This window comes from Microcaecilia unicolor, chromosome 11 (genome assembly GCF_901765095.1).
Source record: "Microcaecilia unicolor chromosome 11, aMicUni1.1, whole genome shotgun sequence".
Taxonomy (NCBI): domain Eukaryota; kingdom Metazoa; phylum Chordata; class Amphibia; order Gymnophiona; family Siphonopidae; genus Microcaecilia; species Microcaecilia unicolor.
Genome location: NC_044041.1, coordinates 70,163,926 through 70,187,208, shown reverse-complemented (window position 1 = coordinate 70,187,208; position 23,283 = coordinate 70,163,926). Strand labels below are relative to the sequence as shown.

The 23,283-nt window shown below is 45.5% G+C and overlaps 1 protein-coding gene across 2 annotated transcripts in view; it reads left to right on the top strand.

Moving 5' to 3' along the window:
- ARID3A (AT-rich interaction domain 3A) overlaps window positions 1–23,283 on the top strand; it is a 138,733-nt gene that overhangs the window by 22,836 nt on the left and 92,614 nt on the right. For both annotated transcript variants that reach the window (XM_030219437.1, XM_030219438.1), the window contains exon 3: window positions 14,979–15,276. In XM_030219437.1, coding sequence (XP_030075297.1) covers window positions 14,979–15,276 — 298 coding nt within the window. The remainder of the gene's footprint in view (window positions 1–14,978; window positions 15,277–23,283) is intronic.

Genomic DNA, 23,283 nt, shown 5'->3' with positions numbered 1-23,283 from the left:
GGGGAGAGGAGGGTCACTGCTGGACATGGGTGCATGCAGGGGAGAGGAGGGGAGAGAGAAGAAATGCTGGACATGGATGGAGGGGAGGGAAGAGTGAGGAAGGAGATGAGATGAGGGAAAGGAAGAGAGGAGAAAAACTGCACATGGATGAAGAAAATAGGCAGAAGCTGAGGACCAGAAATGAAGAAGAAAGGAGGAAAGAAATAAATGGAAAGGAAGCCCTGGAAACGGAGTTAAGAGGACAGATAGCAGCAGAATCGGATACTGGGCCAGCATGATCAGAAAAACAGTCACCAGACAACAAAGGTAGAAAAAAAATAATTTTATTTTCATTATAGTGTTTGGAATATGTTCACTTTGAGAATCAGGTGCTCAACATTAAAAGTTTATATTTATTTATGGCATTTTATCCCACATTAAACATGAATTAGATTGGAACCTGGGATCATTTAATTTTTTTTCCTGGAGAGAGTAATGCATTGCCCCCTCCCCCGCTATAGCCAGCTCTGCAATTTTGGGGGGGGGGGCCGCAGAGGTGGACGGGGGGGGGGGGGGGGGGGGGGGGGTGGGGGGCGCTGAGGTGGACCGGGAAGAAAGCCTGTTGTTAAAAATTTACCAGCACACCACTGTCCTCATCTCTTCTATTGCCATAGTGTTACTGGAATTGATATGATTGTATGTTCTGTCAGCATCTATTGCAGTGACTGAGCAGCTTATAGATTTGTAGATAGACAAGTTATGGTTCTGTCCTTTTTTTGGGGACATTACTAGATTCCACTTTGGACAGAGAAAGGAAGGAAAGGGATTTGGCTCATGCTTTTTTCAGTTGTAGCTTAAGGTAAGTATTTCCTGTCCCCATAGGCGTAGTTAGACTGTTTCATTTGGGGGGGGCAAAGGAAGGGGCGGGGCATATTAGCATATTCATTTGCATATATGTATATGCAAATTATGCTAATATGGAGGAAGGAAGGGAGCAAGAGCTGGCTTTTTTGGGAATAACCAGTGTTCGTTTGACGATGGATAGCCACTGAATCGGAGCGGCAGCGGGTTTGGCGGCAGGCAGTGGTGTGCTGGTAAATGTTTAACAACAGACTCTCCCCCCCGGTCCCCCTCTGCGCCCCCCCCCCCCAAATTGCAGAGCTGGCTTTAGCCGGGGAGAGAGCCTGGGGGGGGAGGGGGGTTATAAATAAGTAAATATAAACTTTTAATGTTGAGCACCTGATTCTCAAAGTGAACATATTCCAAACACTATAATGAAAATAAAATAATTTTTTTCTACCTTTGTTGTCTGGTGACTGTTTTTCTGATCATGCTGGTCCAGTATCTGATTCTGCTGCTATCTGTCCTCTTAACTCAGTTTCCAGTGCTTCCTTTCCATTTATTTATTTCCTTTCCTCCTTTCTTCTTCATTTCTGGTCCTCAGCTTCTGCCTATTTTCTTCATCCATGTGCAGTTTTTCTCCTCTCTTCCTTTTCCCTCATCTCATCTCCTTCCTCACTCTTTCCTCCCCTCCATCCATGTCCAGCATTTCTTTTCTCTCCCCTGCCCTCCATCCACCCATGTCCAGCGACCCTTCTCTCCCTTTGCCATGCAAGCACCCATACCCAGCGACCCTCCTTTCCCCTTCCCCCATGCCCAGTGGCCCTCCTTTCCCCTGCCCTCCATCCACCCATGTCCAGCAGTGACCCTCCTCTCCCCTGCCCTCCATCCACTCAGTTCAGCAGTGACCCTCCCCTCCCCCCATACCCAGTGGCCCTCCTTTCCCCTGCCCTCCATCCACTCAGTCCAGCAGTGACCCTCCTGTCCCCATACCCAGTGGCCCTCCTTTCCCCTTCTCTCCATCCACTCAGTCCAGCAGTGACCCTCCTCTCCCCTGTCCCCATACCCAGTGGCCCTCCTTCCCTCTATCCACTCAGTCCAGCAGTGACTCTCCTCTCCCCTGTCCCCATACCCAGTGGCCCTCCTTTCCCCTTCCCTCTATCCACTCAGTACAGCAGTGACCCTCCTCTCCCCTGTCCCCATACCCAGTGGCCCTCCTTTCCCCTTCCCTCTATCCACTCAGTACAGCAGTGACCCTCCTCTCCCCTGCCCTCTCTTCATCCCACCCTCTCCCTGTTCCTTCTCCCCCCCCCCCCCCCCCGCACCGAGCCAGTTCTCCTCCCTCCCTCCGGATCCATCCCTCACCAACTTGATCTTCGAATTCTTCGCCTGCCCGCTAGCGCTGACTCTCCCCTGCCGGTTCGCGCTTCAAAATGGCCGCCGAGACTAAGTCTCGCGAGGCCACCTCTGGAAGTCTTGGCGGCCATTTTTAAAGCGCGAACCAGCAGGGGAGAGAGCGCTAGCTTGCCGGGCAGACAAAGGATTCGAAGATCAGGTCGGTGAGGGACGGATCCGGAGGGAGGGAGGAGAAGGAACGGGGAGAGGGCGGGGCGAAGGAAGAGCTGCCTGGTGCCGGCCCTGCGTTTCGGGGGGCATTGCCCCCCCTCGCCCCCCCCCAGTCTACGCCCATGCCTGTCCTTGAAGAGTTCTTCCTGTAGCCCAGTGGTTCCCAAACCTGGTCCTGGAGGCATCTCAGCCAGTCAGGTTTTCAGGATATACACAATGAATATTCATGAGAGAGATTTGCATACACTCCCTTCTCTGCAGTGATATTTTGAAAATCTGACTGACTGGGGTGCTTCTAGGACCAGGTTTGAAAACTACTGCAGTAGCCATTTGCGATCATAAATATATCTATGTGACAAACTGAGTTTGTAGTGGTTGGGTCTCGGTAGAATAACTGTTTTCAGCCACCTGGGTCAGTTCAGTACTCTTTTTAGCTTGCTCTCTCTTTTTTGTTCAGACCATTCCATTGGTTCGTTTGCCTTCATTCATCTGCTTCTTGATTGTGCTCTACAGGGTTCTCATTTACATTTCTTCAGAATGTTTCTATTTCTGCTTTTAGTCCTTGGTGTTCTTATGATATACTAATGCATTTCCCCAGTGCCCTGTCAAACTGTTTTTTGTTTTTTTTTCACACACTAATGTATTTTGACAGCTCTTTCCTCTCTTCACATCTCCACAGTTTCTGCGCTTTGACTAATAAATTTGTTGTTGGAGCATAGAAATTTTGAGATTTTCTATTAATGCAGTGTGGAGGAATTTTTTTTTTTTTAGTTTTCACATTATCCTTTAATCTTAATCCTGCTAGATAGCATCTATCAGGGACACCTCTACATGCAATGATTTTTTTTGGTGTATGTTTTCCAGGGAGGAGTGATCATTCTCTTCCTTCTGGCCCTGTTTTTTTATTGATAGAATTATGTTTTTTCAACAATTTTTGCTGCACAATACTGTGTATGTTCCTGCAGTGTAGGATGATTTAATATGCCTTTATTAGTGACTTGTAAAGATGAACGCAGGGTGGTTGTTAATTTGAGAGGATCTCGCTAGGCACCCTTCCTTCAGTGACATTCAGTGAGAGTGATAAATGGATTACTTTTTGGGGGGGGGGGGGTTTTCTCTGGTACTTCAGCTCTGGTTTTATTTTCCACGATGGGTGGGCCACATTGTGTGGCAGTACTACTAGCTTTCAGGTTTGCTTGGTGCCCGCAGATCTACCTAAATTACCCTCATAATATTGTAGGGTGTTCTGTACTGCCTTACATGAGCTGAAGAAATGCTTCCTGTTTGGGTTTGTTGTGGTGTACCACTCTGACCCACTACGCTACTCTTCCAATTTAGCAGTAACCGTTTCATAGCTATTGCAGGACGGTTATAATTAACGTGCTGTTACTGAGTGTGTGTGCACCGATGGGCAGATGATCGAAAGCCCCGTGCTGTTCCAAACAGCACTCTAAAAAGTAGCGCTGGAACAGTGTGGGGTTTTACCTCCCCTATGATCAGAGATAATAGCATGCAAATTTATGTGCGCTATTAGCTCTGATCATAGGGGTACTTCTCTGAACATAGGGTTACTACAAGGTAGGCTGCTGGGGAGAGGGGGACGGATAGATGGTGGTCCCACTGGACCACCAGGGCATTTTTGTTTGGGGGGGGGGGGGAAGCTAGCAGTCCCAGTGGACCACCAGAGATTTTGTGCTTTGGGAGTGGGGAGCCTGGAGGTCCACTGGACCTCCAGATCTTGTGGTTATTTTGGGGGGGGGGGGGGCAGACTTAGGATTGACAGGTCCAGGAGATAATCTTGGACCTGTCAAACCTCTTCTTCAGTGGTTCTCCCTCATTCCTCCCTCGCTGGCAAACCCTAACGCCAGCTCCTAGCTGGCGTAAGATTTGCAGTGGTAGCAGTGCCCTTGTTTGGCACGCTGCCCGCTGTTCATGAGGGATGAATGTGGGGGACCCTTGTTTTTATGCATTTGCATGCAGTTAGCGTTCAGAGCTAGCAAGCGCATTATTACACGCACTCACCAGCTCTGATCATCAGGTGGACGCAAACACAGGTGCTAGGAACTATTGGCAACTAGCGCCCATGTTTGCTTCTGATCATCGGCCCGAGAGTCTATTGTATGCCTGAGGCTTACTTTACTGACCTCTCTTGTTGGCTTTCATGGGCTCTATCGAGGTGGGTCGCATGGAAGGGTGTGTAAATGAATCTAGATACTATGGATCTGTCTTTTAATTGCACAGCCCAGTGCCCAGCTACTTAAAATTCCTTAGCCTCAGCTCCAGACCATTCCCTATGAGTTGAGTATATGCCCTCCTACCAGCAGATGGGGAGACTGAGACAAATGGAAGTGGCTAAACTTGGTGCTGTGGAGCCCTGTATTCCCCCCACCACCACCACCACCACCACCACCACACACAGTATTTGTCTCCTCAGCAGATGGTAGGTAGGTGCTATGGGTTTTGGATTATGTTTTAGCTTGTTTGAGATTTATTAAAAAAAAAAAAAAAAAGAGTAGGAGGTACTTTACAGGAACAACAACTTGAGAGACTTATTTTTGTTTAAAAACAAACAAACAAAAAAAACCTAAGGGGCATATCTTACCAACTGTACCTGAATGTAACTTACCTCGAGCTACTACTGAAAAAGGTGTGAGCAGAATCTAAATAAATAAAATAAAAATATGTTATTCAGATATCAAGCAAGCGATTTTTTTTTTTGCTCCTGGGTTGTCTGCCGCTCTGCAGCCTCTGTAACCTACCAGTCTGGTTTCTGTGGGTGCTTCGCGTTCTGCCGCAGCCCCTGTGGGATGCACACATTGTGGTGCGGGTCCCTCCCCCCTTTATTGGCCCCCCTCCTCTCCTGACCTTTGTTTTGGGGTCTGTTTCGGCCCTCTCTCCCATTCTCAGAAAGGGGTTCCTTCAGGTAGCGCTGTGGGGACCTGCAGCTTCCGCACGACCTGCTTTAAAAAAAAAAAACCAAGAACCCCCAAAGCATCGAGTCGGGTCAGAGAGCAGGAGCTTTGGCAGTTTTTTCCTTATCTTCTGTTGGTCTCCAAGATCCAATCCCACTCTGGGCGCGGGCAGTGTGGGTGTGCTGCGAGAGGGATGTGCGGCATGGTTTCCATTAGAAAGGCGCGCCGCTGCGTGGCCTGTCGGGCACACCATGTGCTCGTGCCGGCATCGGCCCTGTGCTGGATCTGTGAAGAGGTTTTGCTTGGGGAGCCTTCGCACCGGGATGACTCCGGTCCAGTGGGTTTCAATGCATCTGTGGGGCAGGAACCCAGGGAGAGTTCAGGGGGTTTGAATCTTGCTCAGGGAGAGGTGCTTGACCCAGTTCAGTCTCAGGATCTCACATTGTAATTGGTAATTGGTGCCTAGTTCCATACCCAGTTCGGGGGCAGGGTGTCCTCGCCCCCTTCTCCCATGTTTGTATTACTTTTGCACCAGGCGTACTGTCTTAAGAGCAGTGGTGTTATTCCCGCACCTGGCGTGGATGGGAGTACTTTTGGGTGCTAAATGGCCTGTTAAAGAAGGAGCTCATTGTGGGCTTGAGGAGGATTCGGAGCTGCTTATGGGAGAGGATCCTTCTGTAGTCTCTTTTGGCAGTAGGAGCTCCCCTGGTTGACTTCCCAGATCCTGCACCATCTGGGGGTTACAGGACGAACAACCTGTGGTTCTCGTGGATCCAATCTTCGAGGGCAACCATCAACCTATGATGAAAAATTTTCTAGTGCTAAAACAATTGACCCTCTTCTACTGGCCCAATGCTTGAAATTTTTTTTTTAATATTCATTTTAAGGGACGAAATGAGACCTCAGAAACCTATAAAAAGGTCTTATCCATATTAACTCAATAATGGAATGGTTCTGTTTCACTGGTCTAAAAAAAAACCTCACTTTTTTAACATATATAAAATGTGCTACCCACTTCATGTACAATATTTCAAAACATTTTCAAAAAAATCTTAAACACTAAATGGTGGATTGACACACTGGGTGATTTACAATGCCAAAAGAACCAGCATTTATCTTCTTTAATGCCCAACAGGACCACCGTTCCACTTCGGAAAGCTTCCTCAGGGGCTTCGTGCTATCACAACTTCAGCACCCAAATGTCTGAAAAACATAAATTCAAGCATTAGCTCATCAAAATATGGTCTTAAAACTTCAGATTTACTCCAGCTCTGGCTCTCTTGTGTCTCATCGCATATTCTTCATTTCAAAATGGCCATCAAAGGTATTTAAAGGTATCCTGACATGACATCATTTTCTGGTTACTGAGTCTTAACATTCCCTCAAAAGACACGTTCTAACGTATGTTCTAAATTGTCTTGTAGTCATTCTCACATAGAACTTACAGGGACACTGCACCAAGTAAATAACATGATCCAATTTGCAATTAGTAAATTTTCATACAGTAAAGTTTTTAAACTCAACCTGAATGGCAAATAGACAATATTTGTATATACAACACCTCTGTACACTGTCTTAATATAGGTAGAGGAAATACTTCAGTGAAACCAGTGCTACCAATGTATTGTAGCTGATCAAAAAAAAACATATTTTGCTTCTAAATAGCGTATGATATATTTACATGGATATGCTAGTAAGAACGACGCTCCTAAACAGCGAACTTCAGCTCTCATAGCCAGAAACACTTTTCTCCTATCCTGTGTAGTTTTAGCAACATCAGGATACAACCAGACCTTCAGACCACAAAATAAACTCTGTGAATGTCAAAAAAAAAAAAAAACGAAACAAAAAAAAAAAACTGTCTTATAATTGAATTCAAGTCTTGCTCGAATACAAAGGAGACCAGGAGTGTCGCTCGATCATCACATCAGACGGAGTCTTCAATATGGTTGACAAATTTTGCAGATCTTCCCTACCAAGCTGAATCTGACCTTCTACAGTTGGCTTTTCCCTTATATTTTTTTGAGTTATCGGCAGATAGTACACTTTGTTTAAAGGAGGAACAGCTGATGGGGAAAATGTGAAAATTTCCAACAGATATTTGTTAAAGAAGTCAATAGGAGACATTCCAGCCAATCTAGGAAAGTTCAGCACATGAAGGTTTAATCTTCTATTAAAGTTCTCAAACTGCTCCAATCTCTGGTTAATCCTAAACGGTGTCTTTAATTGCAGCAACAGCGCCCTTCAAACCTTTAATATCTGACTTTGATCTTCAAATTTTTGTTATTCCTGTTAATTCTGCTCCCAAGTTAGTGATAATATCCATCTTACTCACAAAGTTCCTTGAGCAGATTTCATCATGGCTGCTGTCAATACTTGGATAGCCTTCCATATATTATCTAGAGTAACCATCTCAGGGGAAGCCAGTTCTTGCAGCTCCTAATTCATCGGGTCTAGAACTTCCTTAGAGGGCTCTGTCTACCTCCCTTCGAGGAAACCCCTCCTCGACCCGGATGTCTGCCAGACACAGTGAGGCATGACAGATGGAGCTGATAACGAAGTGTCCAGTTCCAATGGAGTGGGTGCTCCTTCAACCACTCCCAACAGCAGGATCATTGCCTTCGTTCTCTCTGCACGCGCTGCACTGCATACCGCTTGAGGTTTTGCTGCACTGGGAAGGAGGTACGAGTCTGCGGTGGCTGGGCTTTCACTACCCCTTTGCGTTTGGGCATAATAGCGGTAGGTAAAAAAAAAGGAATTGCTTTCACCAGGCAGTCCTCAGATGATGAATGCAGTGCTTTCAGTCTGTCATATTGCCACTCCCTGAGACGAGTAGTATTTTTACACTTTTTTACAGTGTTTCCGTTTTCTTAAAATTATTTTCTTTAATTCAATGGATGAATAATATCAAAATTTACAAAATTACTTAGCTTTAATGAAGGTGCTCTTTTCAACTTGGCAAGAAGCTATTTTGAACTTTTTAAGCTTTTTGTCAAGCTGAAAAGAGCATCTTCATTAAAGCAAAGTAAGTAATTTTGTAAATCTTGATGTTGTTCATCCACTGAATTAAAGAAAATAATTTTAAGATAAAGGATAAGACGAAAGAACAAAACATTGTAAAAAAAAAAAAGTATTAAAACAAGGAAAGGGGAGGTTTTCTGACAATGATGGTATAGGCAGCAGCTATAATATATTGGTAGCACTGATTTCACTGAAGTCTTTCCTCCACCTATATTAGTGTATGACAGTAGTGGACAGTGTGTAGAGGTGTTGTATAGACAATATTCGTAAAGACTTTAAGTTGCAAAGTGACGTGACAGCACGGATCTGACATGAGCCACACTTAACATGACCCTTCAATCCATGGCTTCATTTGAGTCCAGTTGAATTGCCAGGTCCAGTTAACAGTCTTTTTTAAAATTCTCATTCCTAGCAAAAGCTATGCATGTGAAGTGGGTAGCACATTTTGTATATAAAAAAGGGAGTTTTTGAGACCGATGAAAGAAAACCATTCCGTTACTGAGTTAATACAGAAGACCTTTTTATAGGTTTCAGAGGTCTCGCTTCTCCCATTAAAATGAATGACTATAACAAAAAAATTGTCAAAGCATTGGGCCAATGGATCAATTGTTTTAGCGCCAGTCAATTTTTGTCATATTTGTATATTTATACCATTTGGTACTGGCAGGCAGCTGCTGAATTTTGATTTGTTTGATACACCCGTCAATATCCCAAGGTTTTTCCTTACAATGAGGACCTCGGGGAGCTTGTGGAGGCACAGTGGCAGCAGCCGGATGCTCCGCTGCACATGGTGCGGGCTTTGGCCTGGTTGTATCATTTACCTGCAGAGGTTCAGGAACGGTTCTGGGTTCCAAAGATGGATGCATTGGTCACAGCAGACCAAGAAGACTGTGGTTCCTATGGAAAGTGGAGCAGCTCTCAAGGATCTGCAGGATTGGCGCTTGGAGGCAGTTCTTAAGTGTTCCTTTGAGATGTTGGCCTTGGCCCTGCAAGCCACCATTTGTGGTGGTTACATGGCAAGGGCATGTTTCATTTGGCTGAGATCCTCCTGGATGCTCTGGGTGAGGAGCTGGACGACAGTGACCAGTTTGGAGATGGGCAAGGGTTTTTTGTCTAACTTCCTTTCATGATCTGGTTAGAGCCTAGGCCTAGACCCTGGCTCTCTCCGTGGTGAAGCATTGGTTTCTGTGACTCCATCAATGAGTGGTGGATGTGTCTAAGGTTCACCTCAAGCTGTGGCCTTTTCGGGGTACCTCTCTGGGGAGAATCTCGAGAAGCTGATCAAGGACTTGGGTAAAGGTTCAATGTTTGCTGGAGCTTCGGGCTCACTCGGCTCCCTGCAGTGCCCCCAGGTATGGTCAGTGATCCCGGTTTTCGCGTTTTGCGAGTACCTCTAGAGGCTAGGGTTGACATAGGTCTCGGTTCTTGCTGTCTGTGTGGCTTGCCAGAAAAGGCAGCAGCTGTTCGCCAGACGTTGGGCCGTCTATGTGGCTCAACAGAAAAGGCAGCAACTGCTTCGCCAGATATTGGGCCATCGAGCCAGTGCTGCCATGCAAAATTGGTTCTGGCAGGTATTCCATCTATTTTGTGCTTCCCAAGTAGGAGGGTTCGTATTGGTCAATTTTGGATCTCAAGGGCATCAACAGGTTTCCTCATTCTGCATGGAGACTCTGCAGTCTGTGATTGTGGCTGTGTGCAAAGTTTCTCACAGCATTGGGCTTCTTTGAGGCTTACCTCCACATCCCCATCCATCTGGATCATCACAAATTCTTACACTTTGCAATCCTGGGCCAGCATTACCAGTTCTGGGTGCTTCCATTTGGTTTGGCCACGGCACCCAGGACTTTCACCAAGGTGATGGTGGGGGTGGGTAGCCCATCTCCAAAAGGAAGGGATGTTGGTGCACCCCTACCTGGATGATTGGTTGATCAGGGCCAAGTCTCACGAGAAGAGTTTGTAGGTCACAGATCAGGTGGTGTCCCTGTTGCAGCATCTTAGCTAGGTGGTCAACATGGCAGAGTCAACTTCAGCTCACCCAATCCCTGGAGTATCTGGGAGTATGCTTCAGTACAGCAATGGGCAATATATTCCTGCCTCTGTCCCAAATGCTGAAGCTTCAAACCCAAATAGGGCCTTGTTGGATCTCCCCCTTCTCCGCCCCAGTCCACATGGAATATTCTTCAGGTCTTTGGCTCCATGGTGGCGACAATCACATTATGGTTAAAAGGTGAAGTGAAAAAGGCTATTAGAGCCAAAAGAGCATCCTTCAAAGATTGGAAAAAGAAGCCGAATGAAGAAAATAAGCAGCATAAACAGTGTCAAACTAGATGCAAAGCATTGATTAAAAAAAAAAAAGGCTAAAAGAGAATATGATTAAAAACTTGCTGTGGTGACAAAAACTCATAGTAACACCCTTTTCAGGTACATCAGAAGCAGAAAGCCTGTGAGGGAATCCGTGGGACCATTAGATCATGAAGGAGCAAAAGGGGCACTTGGTGAGGACAAGGCCATAGCAAAGGGACTGAATTAATTCTTTGCTTTGGTCTTTTCAGAAGATGTATGGGATGTACGGGAAATGTGTGTTGTTTTTTTTTAACTTGTATTATTATGTAAAGAGATGCAAAGTACATAACCATGAAGCAGAACAAACGTTTTTGGCCAATTTATGTATATCTGGTTTAACACCCAGCAGTCAAAAGTGCAACAAGCAGTGTTCCGCTGCAATTTGGATAGTCCACCTCAGTAACTTGACGAATAACGTGGAGCAACTTTACTCAGTAGCCCTTAATCTTGGGGCAAGACCACCACTCTACAGCCCATCTAGCAATAGCTAGGACCCTGACCATACATCTTTGCCAATCTTTGGGGAGTGGGATGGGGGATATAATACCAGCGGTATAATAATTTGTAACCACTCTACTATGGAGCTAGAAATGGAAACCTTCAACAAGTAGCGAAAGGCCCTCTCCCAACTCTGCATGTAATGGCTGACTCCCAGATGCCATTTCCACCTCTATGAATACCGTAAAACAGGAATCATCATAAACAATAATGCAGTGTATAAACGGGAGACACAGCTCCTGATACCTCCCCCCCACCCCCTGATATGTTTTTAGAGGGTGACAATGTGGAAGAAAATCTTGGTGAACCTGGAAGACATATGGAGCCAAATCGACAAGGTAGAGTGATAAAATCACCTGGACCAGATGGGATATACCCAACGGTACTGAAAGAACTCGAACATGAAATTGCTGATCTGTTAGTGATCTGTAACCTGTCATTAAAATCATCCATCGTACCTGAAGATTGGAGGGTGGCCAATATAATGCCGATTTTTTTTTTTAAAAGGATAGGGGTGATCCGGAAATTACAGACCGGTAAACCTGACTTCAGTGCCATGGAAAATAGTGGAAACTATTATAAAGAATAAAATTACGGAACACATAGATAAACATTCTTTAATGGGACAGTCGCCATAGGTTTAGCCAGGGGAAGTCTTGCCTCACCAATTTATTTATTTATTTCTTTTGAAGGCATAAATAAATGTGGATGAAGGTGTGCTGGTTGATACATCTAGATTTTCAGAAAGCTTTTTGACAAAGTTCATGAGAGACTCCTGAGAAAATTAAAAAGTCATGGGATAGGAGGCAATCTCCTTTTGTGGATTAGAATTGGTTATTGAACAGAAAACAGTTGCTAGGGTTAAGTGGCCATTTTTCTCGATGGAGGAGAGTGAATATTGGCGTGCCACAGGGATCTGTACTGGGACCGGTGCTATTTAACACTTATAAATGATCTGGAAAACAGCATGACGAGTGAGATGATTGAATAGTTTTGTGTCATCTGCAAATTTAAAGTTGTCAAAACACATGCAGATTGTGAAAAATTGCAGGAAGACCTTGGGAAACTGGAAGACTGGGCATACAAATGGCGGATTAAATTTAATGTAATGCAAAGTGATGCACATTGAGAAGAATAAACCAAATCATAGTTACTCGATGCTAGTGTCTACCTTAGGAGTTGGCACTCAAGAAAAAGATCTAGGTGTCATTGTAGACAATACATTGAAATCTTCTGCTCAGTGTGCGGCAGTGGCCAAAAAAGCAAACAGGATTCTAGGAATTATTAGGAAAGGGATGCAAAATAAGACTAAGAATATTATAATGCCTCTCTATAGCTCCATGGTGCAACCTCACCTTAAGTATTTCATTCAGTTCTGGTCGCCATATCGCAAAAAAGATGTAGTGGAATTAGAAAATGCTCAAAGAAGAGCGACCAAAATGATAAAGGGGATGGGAACTCCTCTCATATGAGGAAAGGCTAAAGAGGTTAGGGCTTCTCAGCTTGGAAAAGAAGTGGTCCACTTTGCTGGCCTATGTCAGGGTCTGGCACATTTTTGAGGGCCCTCTCATCATTGAAGGTCCAGTTGGAGGCCCTTATGGTCTTTCAGGTGCTGGTCCAGGGTCGTTCCCTCTCTGTTCACCCTGTTGCCCGTTTTTTGCAGGGAGTTAGTCATTTGCACCCTCTGGTGAGGTCTATTCCACCTTGGGACCTGAATTTGGTGCTAGCCGCGTTATTGTGCTCTTCCTTTGATCCTTTGCAGACAGCGACCCTGAAGGATTTTTCCCTCAAAGTGGCCTTTTTGGTTGCCATTACATCGGTATGGAGAGTGTTTGAGCTTCAGGCTCTGTCATGCCAGGAGCACATTGTTTGCGTCTGGTTCCATCCTCGATGAAAGTGGTCTCACCATTTCATATTAGCCAGACTGGCTGTTCGGTGTGTTGTGGTGTGAAGCAAACAGAAAACGATCCAAGAGAGGCATAAGCCAACAAGACAAACTTGGCAGTGCATTTTTGTGCCGCAGGACATTCAGGTAGTTCCTGCTTGGTTCCTGGTTGTTCCAGTTCTCCCTGGGGCTGTTTAGGGGAATCTGTTTTTCTGTGGTATCTTTTTTTTTTTTTTTTCAGTTGCTTTGTCAATAGAAATACTGAGGGATACAGAGCTCCACAGCACCAAGCGTATCCACTTCACAGTTTCTCAGTCTCCCTGCCTGCTGGAAGGACATATATCCACTCTTAGAGCAGGTCTGGAGCACTAAAGGAAAGTAATTTAGCAGGTTAGGTCTAATTTCTCTTTTTTCCATTAAAGTTTTGTTTGCAGCTCCTTATGACTGGGTAAATCATTTAACCCTCCATTGCTCCAGGCTGAAAAAACAAAAACAAATCCAAGATTGTGAGCCCCCTCTAGGGAGAGAGAGTACTTGCATATAATATAAACCGCTTTGGTTATACCTATGTTAGTTCCCAGAGTTCTGTGGGTTTTGCTTTACACCTTTCACATCAAAATACTCAGTTCCACTGGTCTGATATCCTTCTTGGATCCATGCTATGCAGTTTTCCTGTCTTTTGCTCTTTCGGTTTGGATTGTTCATTTTTCTGTGGTGAAGTGACTGACTTTTCAACAAAAAGCTTAAAATGAACCTCCTGAATGAACCGTACAGAAAAACTAAGTAAGACTTCGTATATATGCTGACTAAGGTGGCTGAGATGTATATGAAGAATGAATGGAAGAAATTATATTACAATTAGTAGTATTATGGAGGTGTGGTCTAGGGCAGAGCTGGGGGTGAGGTCTAAGGCGGGCACCCCCAAACAAAAGGCATTCCGCTGCTCCTGCCCGCTGGGATTTCTTGGCATACTGGTGGTAAGCTATTTGCCCATAACTGCAATTCGTAGTTACCTCCCCACCTTCTTGGACTGGACCTTGAAGTGAGTGGTCATTCCTTCCTCTCTCTCCCCCCCCCCCCCCCCCCCCCCCCCCCCCCCCCCCCCACAGAGAAGCTAGCTAACCTTTTCCCCTTCAGCTGCACTTTCAACAGCTCTTTCTCCCCCTCCCCCCTTCCAGTGGGCATGTGCCGAAGAGCTGTGTTTAACACATAACTGTTCAGCGCATGCACCAGACACGGTCCTCCTGCAGACCTTTCTAATGATAACAATGCGCCTAAATTTGCATGTCATTAGCATTGAGCATTAGGGAGTTCGTTCGCTGTGCTGATGTGGCAGTATTTTTACGGCGGCCACAGAAGAGAGGGTTTTGCAGCATACAAACATAAAACACAGACAAAAAAAGAAGCAACACTGGGCCTTCAAGAAAGAGATAACAGCCGTCTTTGTTACAATAAAGGATGGCTGTTATCTCTTTCTTGAAGGCCCAGTGTTGCTTCTTTTTTGTCAGTATTTTTACAGTGCCATTTAGAACAGCGCCAGACTTTTCAGCATCTGCCCTGACTGCAGTTAACACATGTAACAGCAAATTACTGCTAATTAACTCCAATTATCAGTGATTATTTTACTGCCAGTTAGCACCTACTTTACTGATTAACTTGCATAGGTAATTGGTACTAGTCTGTAAGTTGCAGTTGCGTGTGCAGTCTTACATGCTAAGCGCAAAAATGCGCCCACAAGGTTATAGAATGAAGGGGACAGTTATAAAAAAAACAGCTGATTACTTTTTTGGAGACGCTGTTTAATTTGAGTGGAGCTGGGTTTCTCTGGCACGTTCTGCTTGGAAATGTCATTGTATTCCTCCTTTATCCTGCAGGGCGCCGCTCTTGCTAAGTTATGTTCTGTTAACTCTTTATCCCCTTTTTTTCTTACGCAGGAGGCATAAATGGGATGAAGATGACTTTGAAGAGGACCTCATGGAAGGAGACGAGGAGGAAGAAGAGGAGGATTATGACGAGCTGGAGGAGGAAGGACTTGATACAACAGAAGCTATCGGGCCGGGAAAGGGGCCATTGCTTGCTCACAAGCAGCAGACCCCACAGCCATTTCGGGGTGAACTGCAGCGGCTTCCAGGTGGACAGGAGCGCCAGACATCTGGTGTAGCCCATCCAGCTCACTCCCAGCTACAGGCACAAGACCATGGAGACTGGACGTATGAGGAGCAGTTTAAACAGGTCTGTGTGCGAGTCCCAATGAGTTTCTGTTTTAAGCACTGATGTGCTGCTATTAAAAAGCTGTCTTTTGAGAGCCTGGGACTGCAGGGGCAGGGTTTCTGTAACTAGAGCCAAAAGAGGCAATGACGCTCCTCTTCAGGTCCCATTCCCCCATCCCTTTCCTCTATGTCTTTTAGCTTTGCCTAATAGAAGGAAATGTCTGTTTAAACCCTGTTCCCCAGAGGCAGGAAAGTGTCTGGTTTGAAGCATGTGTTTAAGTATATTAGTTTGAATGGTGGGGGAGGGGAGTTCGCAGTGGCAGCATATGGAGAAAATGTGAGTGAGAAAGGGGGGTTCTGTGGAGTGAGGGGCAAGGGTTGTGTGTTTACTAGAGATGTGCATGCTGAGGAACCACAGGCAGGGTGTTGAGAGATTATTTCTGGGTAGCTGAGGTGTGGGCATCTGGAAGCAGCTACAGAGATCTCTGACAGAAGGAAGGGTAGCTTCTCTAAACCAAAGAGACTGAATTTATTTCTCAGAGATGGCCCATGTAGGGGCTCTCTGGCAATATCTGTTTACTTTATGTTGTAATTAAAAGATCCTCAGAACGTTAAATATGTACTGAACACTTCTCCTAAAGTAACAAGGCGGCGTTATCGCAAAAAAGACGCTTTGTGGCCGTTTTTCAAATGTCCCATTTTACCGAGGTATCTAAAGGTATTTGTGATACTTGGAGGTCTCTTTGCTGACATGCAGCATGTGGATAAATTACATTATTTACTAGGGGGACCTGTTCACTAATAACATGTTACTTGCACGTCGTACTTTAGAAGTGAGTTCCAAATTTGTGCCATGAAGGTTTCAATCATGTTTAGAACCTCCAGTTTTTTTTAAATAATTGTTGCTGTGTGCTGATGAAGCTGGAGAATCGAGTTAACGAATCCGTACCCTCTTTCTGTTCTCCCCCAAATTCCCATGAAACTGTCTTGGGACGTGGGCTGGCATGCTTATAAAGTGAGCAGCGTGGGGATGTAATTCCATACCCAGACCTTCTCTGATGCACAGAGAACAACCATCGCTTGCGTCCCTTCTCACAGGAATTTGTCATTTAAGCATCACGCTTAAAACCTTTCATTTGGTTGGAGAGGGGTAATAGGCAGGAGGGCATTACATATGAAGGGCGTTTGTCATTCTCTCTAACATAGATTTGTGCATATTGACTGTCCAGGAACCTACCCAAATTCCCAAATCTGTTTTCAACAGGGGTTTCACTAAGCCAGATGATCAGAGTGGAAGAGTAGCTTAGTGGTTAGAGAGGCAGGTTGTGAACCAGGGAAGCCAGGTTTCAGATCATGTTTATCCTGCTATCATTGTGAGCTTGGCCAAATCACTTCACCCTCCATTGGCTTGGATACAATTTATATCCCTGCCTAAGTGAGGCTACAGTCTACCTCCGGTACTTGAAAGTAACTCACCTTGAGCTCAGGTTATTAAGGACAAGGACAGAGGACAGTGATCCGGGCCCTCAGGCATTAAGGATCATGGGCCTCTAACCACCTATCAGAAGTATAGATGGAAGGTAGGGGAGAGTGGACCCCCTACTGCTATGGGTCGTGGAGTGCTGCCCTGTTATTCCAGTGGTCAGTCCACTCCTGGACTAGGATTAAATCTGAAGACCACATTGTGACCTTCCAAAGTTGTTGTGGAACAGAAGAGATTTGCCTAAAAATGTTTTCCCTGTAAAGTTCTTCTAGAGGCTAGGTGGTTGTCTAGTGTGGACTCAAACCAGTGAAGCACTATTCTAATGTCTGTTTCAGAGCTGTATAGTGAACAGGACCTGTGTGTGTAGAGCTGTAACTGGGACCCTGTTTTCACTTCTGTTAGGCAGGGAGGGGATCCAGTATCTGCCTGTGTAGATCATATAACTGCACCCTGGGCCCTCTCTTTCACAGTTAGTCTGGATTATGACAGCTTTAAATTAATAAACAAAAATTGTGAAAACATACTAAAATGTAACCAGACTTACATAAATTTGCTTCTGGCCGCATCTTTCTCCATTCACCCCAACATTTGGTTTCTGGAAGAGCAAAGTGGGTTGACTGGGTAACATTTTCTCCATGAAAGTTTAAAGCAGTGTGCATGCTTTGTTCATTTGAATGCAATATTATGCTCCCATCCATTAAAGTGTAATAGTTGTTGTCTTGGAACACAAGTCCTCAAGGGCCAAAGCTCAGTCCAGAATATCTGTAATGAATCCCCACGAGATCTATTTGCATTCATTGCCTGCTCTGTATAACGATCTCTCATCTAAAAACTAGACTGAGTTGTGGCCCTTTTGATCTGAGTTTGGGGACCCCTGGCTTGGAGGAATGATGCCTCAGGGGTAAGCTTGCCACCTGACTCCATGTCATAATGAATAGGCTAATCCAGTTCTGGTTTTACTCCTTGCATTCGTGGACTTGTCATTCTGATTCTGTTGAGTATTAATGAAATTGGTCTAGAAATTCACACATAGGCTGGAGTGAAGCCAGGGCTGGATGGTCTGCTTTTGAGGGAGAGAAGATATAATCCCCATCGTCCGTCGTATAAGTGAGAAGGTTTTCTCTGGGGTTATACAGCTCCGTGTGTTCATGGACCTTTCCTGCTTGGATTATTGCAGGCAGATGATTTCTGAGCTATGCAGAGATGGAAAGCTTGTATCTCTCCTTTTGTCTAAATTTAGGCTGGACTCTTATTTGCTTGGCTTGTAGGAACTAGAATTGAATCTTTTTATAAAAGCTGGAGCAGTGGGGCAGGGTAAATGGGATGCGAGTGTGAGAATCTGTGTTCTGGATTGCAGCCAGTATGTTCTAGCTGAATTGAGTGGCTGTGAAAGTCTTTGACTGTGTTCCAGTAAATACTAGCGTGAGTGTTTGGAGTCAGCTGGTTAGGTAGAGTTGCTGGAGCTGGCTTTGTGGGTAGATTTGGCAAGCTGTCAGCAGAAAAGTAGCAAGAATGTAAACACTGGTTATAAGCAGGATGTGGAAGTGGCTAGGTGCTCTCCCTTCTCAACCAGTCAAACAAGCACTAAATCCGATCACTGCTGAAGAAAACTGGAAGCTTCACAGAAGTTGGAGCAGCAAAAAGCATTTCTACTATATGAACTTTCAAGGCCACGCTGGCTTCTGCGTCTCCCATGTACAGAAAAAGCTATCTGACCTTGTGTATTCCAGTGGTTTTTATTGATCCAAATGAAAGGTGTCTCAGCCTCCAAAGTCTTGTGACAGTCTGTGGGAAAAGGTGTTAAAAGTAGCAGATCCAAATTGTTGAGAGTGACTTTTTTTTTTCCATGTCATGGGTCCATAATCAGTCTGCAACAGTTAAACTTCTGTAACCTTTTTTTATGTTTTTCACACAAAAGGATGGAATTTAGACTTACGGAATTCATGAAACTTGATTTTTTTGTGTTTCTGGTGACTTTGAGGGGCATAATCGAAAAGGGCCGCCCATCTCCGTGGACGGATCCGAGAAGGGGCGGTCCCAACCGTATTATCGAAAAAGATGGGCGGCCATCTTTTGTTTTGATAATACAGTTGGGCCCGGCCAAGTGTCAGAGATGGGCGGGTTTGAGATGGTCGGCATCGGTTTTCAGCGATAATGGAAACCGAAGGTGGCCATCTCAAAACCGAACAACTCCAAGGCATTTGGTCATGGGAGGGGCCAGGATTCATAGTGCACTGGTCCTCCTACCATGCCAGGAGACCAACCGGGCACCCTAGGGGGCACTTTTAAAAATTAAAAAAAAAAAAACATTAAAATACCTCCCAGGTGCATAGCTCCCTTACCTTGGATGCTGAGCCCCCCCAAAACCCACTCCCCACAATTCTACACCATTACCATAGCCCTTATGCGTGAAGGGGGGCACCTACATATGGGTACAGTGGGTTTTTGGGGGGGGTTTGGAGGGCTCACATTTACCACCATAAGTGTAACAGGTGGGGGGAGGGGGGCCTGGGTCCACCTGCCTGAAGTGCACTGCATCCACTAAAAACTGCTCCAGGGACCTGCATACTGCTGTCATGGAGCTGGGTATGACATTTGAGGCTGGCTTAAAGGCTGGGAAAAAAAAGTTTTTAAAGTACTTTTTTTTTGGTGGGAGGGGGTTAGTGACCACTGGGGGAGTCAGGGGAGGTCTTCCCTGATTCCCTCCGGTGGTCATCTGGGCAGTTTGGGCACCTTTTTGGGACTTGGACCTAAAAAAAGGGTCCAAAACAAGTGACCTAAGTTCTCGCTTCGGCCGCCCTTCTTTTTTCCATTATGGCCTGAAGCCGGCCATCTGTTAACCACTCCCATGCCCACCTCTGTCCCGCCTTTGCTACTGTGCCGACACGCCCCCGTGAACTTTGTTCATCTCCGCGACGGAATGCAGTTGAAAGCGCCCAAAATTGGCTTTCGATTATACCAATTTGGGCGCCCTCTGGAGATGGGCGCCCTTCTCCTTTCGAAAATAAGCCTGTTTGTCATCTTTTCCTACAGATGGTCACATTTTAGTGCTCAGGCAGTGAAATAGACTACCCCTCTAGGTCTTGTTTGCAGGGCTGTTTGAATGGCAGTGTCATAACCAGCTCTGTTAGCTGATGTTCACTGAGGGGTAGAGTTAATAAAGCGCTACCACGTGAGCAAAATTCATGCACATTAGTTATAAGTAGGTCCTGTTGCATAACATGGGGCCCACAATAAATGAAGTGCATTAATGAATTTTAGTAAATCTTTTTCAGTCCCAAGGCACTTGCCAGTAGGCCCTGCTAGAAGTGTGCAGGTGAATGATTGGTGAAGAGGGCCTTCGCTCTCGTTTACAGCACCAGCTCCCATCTAACCTACCAAGCCTCCAGCTCATGCTCTGCTCTCTTGTCAGTAGCTTCAAGCGGACTTTGGGCCCACCTGGTTCTGTTATTGTTTCTCTTGGCAGCATGACATGTCTCCTACCATTTGTGAAGAGGTTTTTTTTTTTTTTGTTTCTGTAACTTGAGAGGCCCAGCATAGGGCTGCTCTGCGTTGGGTGCTGGGTACACAGAAGAATACAATGCTGTGTGTGGTAGTTTAAGGCCTGCAGCTTTTTAATTATATAGCGGGGCGGGGCAGGGCGGTGTCTACTTCTTCCTTGTGTTTTAGATGAAAAGAGCATGTAAGTGCTCACAAAGATGTATAGAGCAGAGCTTTTCAAGGTGCCTCTTCTACCCTGTGTTGCATTCTAAATCCAGAGAAAAGATCTTTTTATTGTGCTTGTGTTGTAAATATATTTTATTTGCTTTCATTGTGTTTTTTAAAAAAAGACTTGATTTCCTGCCATTTCTGAGCACAAATCACCACGGTGGCTCATAATTGGGTACAGGAAAGGGAAAGAACAATCGCTCAAACAAAAATAGGACGAAGCCCAAATATTCAGTAACCAGAATGTCAACCACCGGAGAGACACCAGCAGCTCAAGGTCTGGAAATGCTAAAAGTCAGTTGGAAGAATTGAGGACCAGATGATCAAAAACCCCGTGCTGTTCCGAACAGCGCTCTAACATTAGCACTGGAACAGCGCGGGGCAATAACACCCCTATGATCAAAGCTAATAGCATGCAAATTCATGTGAGCTATTAGCAAGGTTGCCAGATTGAAAAACCTTTTCCTGCCCAAAACCAGCCCCAAACCCGCACAGTCAAACCCCGCCTCCAACGTCATTAACCCTGCCTCCGTCGCCTCCGACATCAACCTCCGCCTCCGACGTCATTAACCCCGCCTCTGTGGGGCTTCTATTGGACCAAATTGGAATAATAGAAGCCCTGGCTAAAGCGCTCAAACCCGCACCGCGGCCGCAAAAAAGCCGCCCAATTTCCTGCAGCCATCTAAAAATTCCCCGCAACCGGTTGCGGAAAGCCGCCCAAGTGGGCGGGAAACCCACAGCCCTGGCAACATTGGCTATTAGCTGTGATCACAGGGGTAGTTCTGCAGGAGGATTGTGCCTGGGCATGCGCCCAAGGCACAGTCCTCCTGCAGAAGTTGATTGATAGGTAAAAAAAAAAAAAAGCCCAGACCTGTCAAACATAACGATGTGAACCTCCAGATTCCCCCCCCCCCCCCCCAGACAGAGGCCCTGGTGGTCTGGTGCCCCCAACTGACTGACACCCCCCTGCAATAGAAAAGAGGGCTGGAGGTCCCCACCTGGTGGCCTAGCACCTCTGAACCCCCCAGTACCTTCAGATGATGGAGGAGGGAGTAGCACTCCTTCCAGTGCTGCATCCAAAATGGCGGCACTTTGCCCTGCCCAGTGCATCCTGGGATGCGCTGGATGGGGCTTTCCTACCATATAAGGGAGTTTCTGCTTTATATGGTAGGGAAGCCCAGCGCATTGCCATTTTGGAGGCGGCGCTGGAAGGAGGAGGAATGCTACTCCCTCCTCTGTCATCTGAAGGTACGAGGAGGAGATTCAGGTCTATTGCTGGGGAGGCGGTTGTTTGGGGGCGGTCTCGTTGGGGGGAGGATGGGGGTCTTATGTTGGGGGGAGGATGGGGGACCTCTGCTAGCATGCAAATGCATGCTGGATAGGGCTCCCCATTCCTCCCCAATGCTTTGTAAACCCTAACACCAGCTCCAAGCTGGCATTGGGTTAGCAGTACCTTTGTTTGGCACACTTCCTGCTGAGCATTGGGGAGAAATAGAAATGTCCCTGTTTAGCGTGCATTTGCATGCTGTTAACGTTCAGAGCTGACGAGCGCCTTGTTACACACGCTAGTCCAGTGCTAATGGCCTCTAGTGTCTGCGTTTGGTTTTAATCATCTAGTCCTGAGTTTTTAAGATGACCTAAAATTGGGGAAAAGACAATTCAGACCTAATGTGCGGTGGTAAATTTATTAAAATGTAGAAAGCAGAACTGCGAGTAGACTCATAATGAGCAGGTTTAGGAGAAGGAAGACCCAGACGACATGAATGCAGTGTATGGGAGGGAGTGCAGGGAATTGTTAGTGAGGAAAGATATAAAGGGAACAAAAGTGAAGAACTTTGTGGGTAAGACATAGTACCTTGAACCAGAGTCTATATTGAACAGGTAGCCAATGCAGATAAGAGGAATGGCGTGATCATATCATTCTGATTTACATAAAAATCAGGCAACAGAATTGTGTCGGGGTTGTAGATGACGGAGCAAATAAGAGGAAAGTTCACAGTAAACTGTATTACAATCAATTTGGGATTACCTATAGAACATATACAACAAATTCAATAGAAACCAGTCTTAATAACCTGAGATACTTGGCATTTGAAAGAAAGTTTGAAGTAAATGATAAAAATGAGGTAATGGAATGATTAACTGGGGTAATTGGAATATCAAAGAGAATGAGTGGCAGAGAAGGAGTGGAAAGGGGACCAGAAATCCAACAGGCTGTAGTTTTGGATGGGTTCAGGACCATTTTGTGGTGAGTGAGCCAAGTCAAAAGTGATCGTAAGCAAGCTGGTAGTGGAGCTAAATCCGGAGTGAGTGGAGAAACTGGATAGATGAGCAAACTATTGTCTGTGTAGAAAAATTTTATATTACAATCCTGTATAGGAAACACTAACGGACTAAGGAAATATGGGGAGGGGGATAGAGCCTTGGGGAACACTGCAGTTCAAAGACAACATGAGGAAGTTGATAAGGCTGGAACTCTGAGACATCTATCAGAGAGGTAGGAAGAGAACCAGTTAAGAACAGAACTCTCTAGCCCAATAGATTAGAGTTGGTCAAGGAGAAGAGAGTGATCGACAAGATGAAACGCAGAAGAAAGATCAAGTGAGACAAAAAGAACAATGCTACCCGAGTCAAGAAGAGAGGTGTAATTTGCTGTTAAGAGCAGCAACCGCCATGAATGGCGTGAAAGCCGGTTTGATAAGTTGTTTATCAGTGAAATGAAGGAGTTAGTAGAAGACCACTCATTCAGTGATCTTTGAAAGAACACACAGGTTTGTTTCAGCCTGGTCACACTTGAATTGGTGAACTGGTGGATTTGTCTTGGAAGTCTTTCCTTAT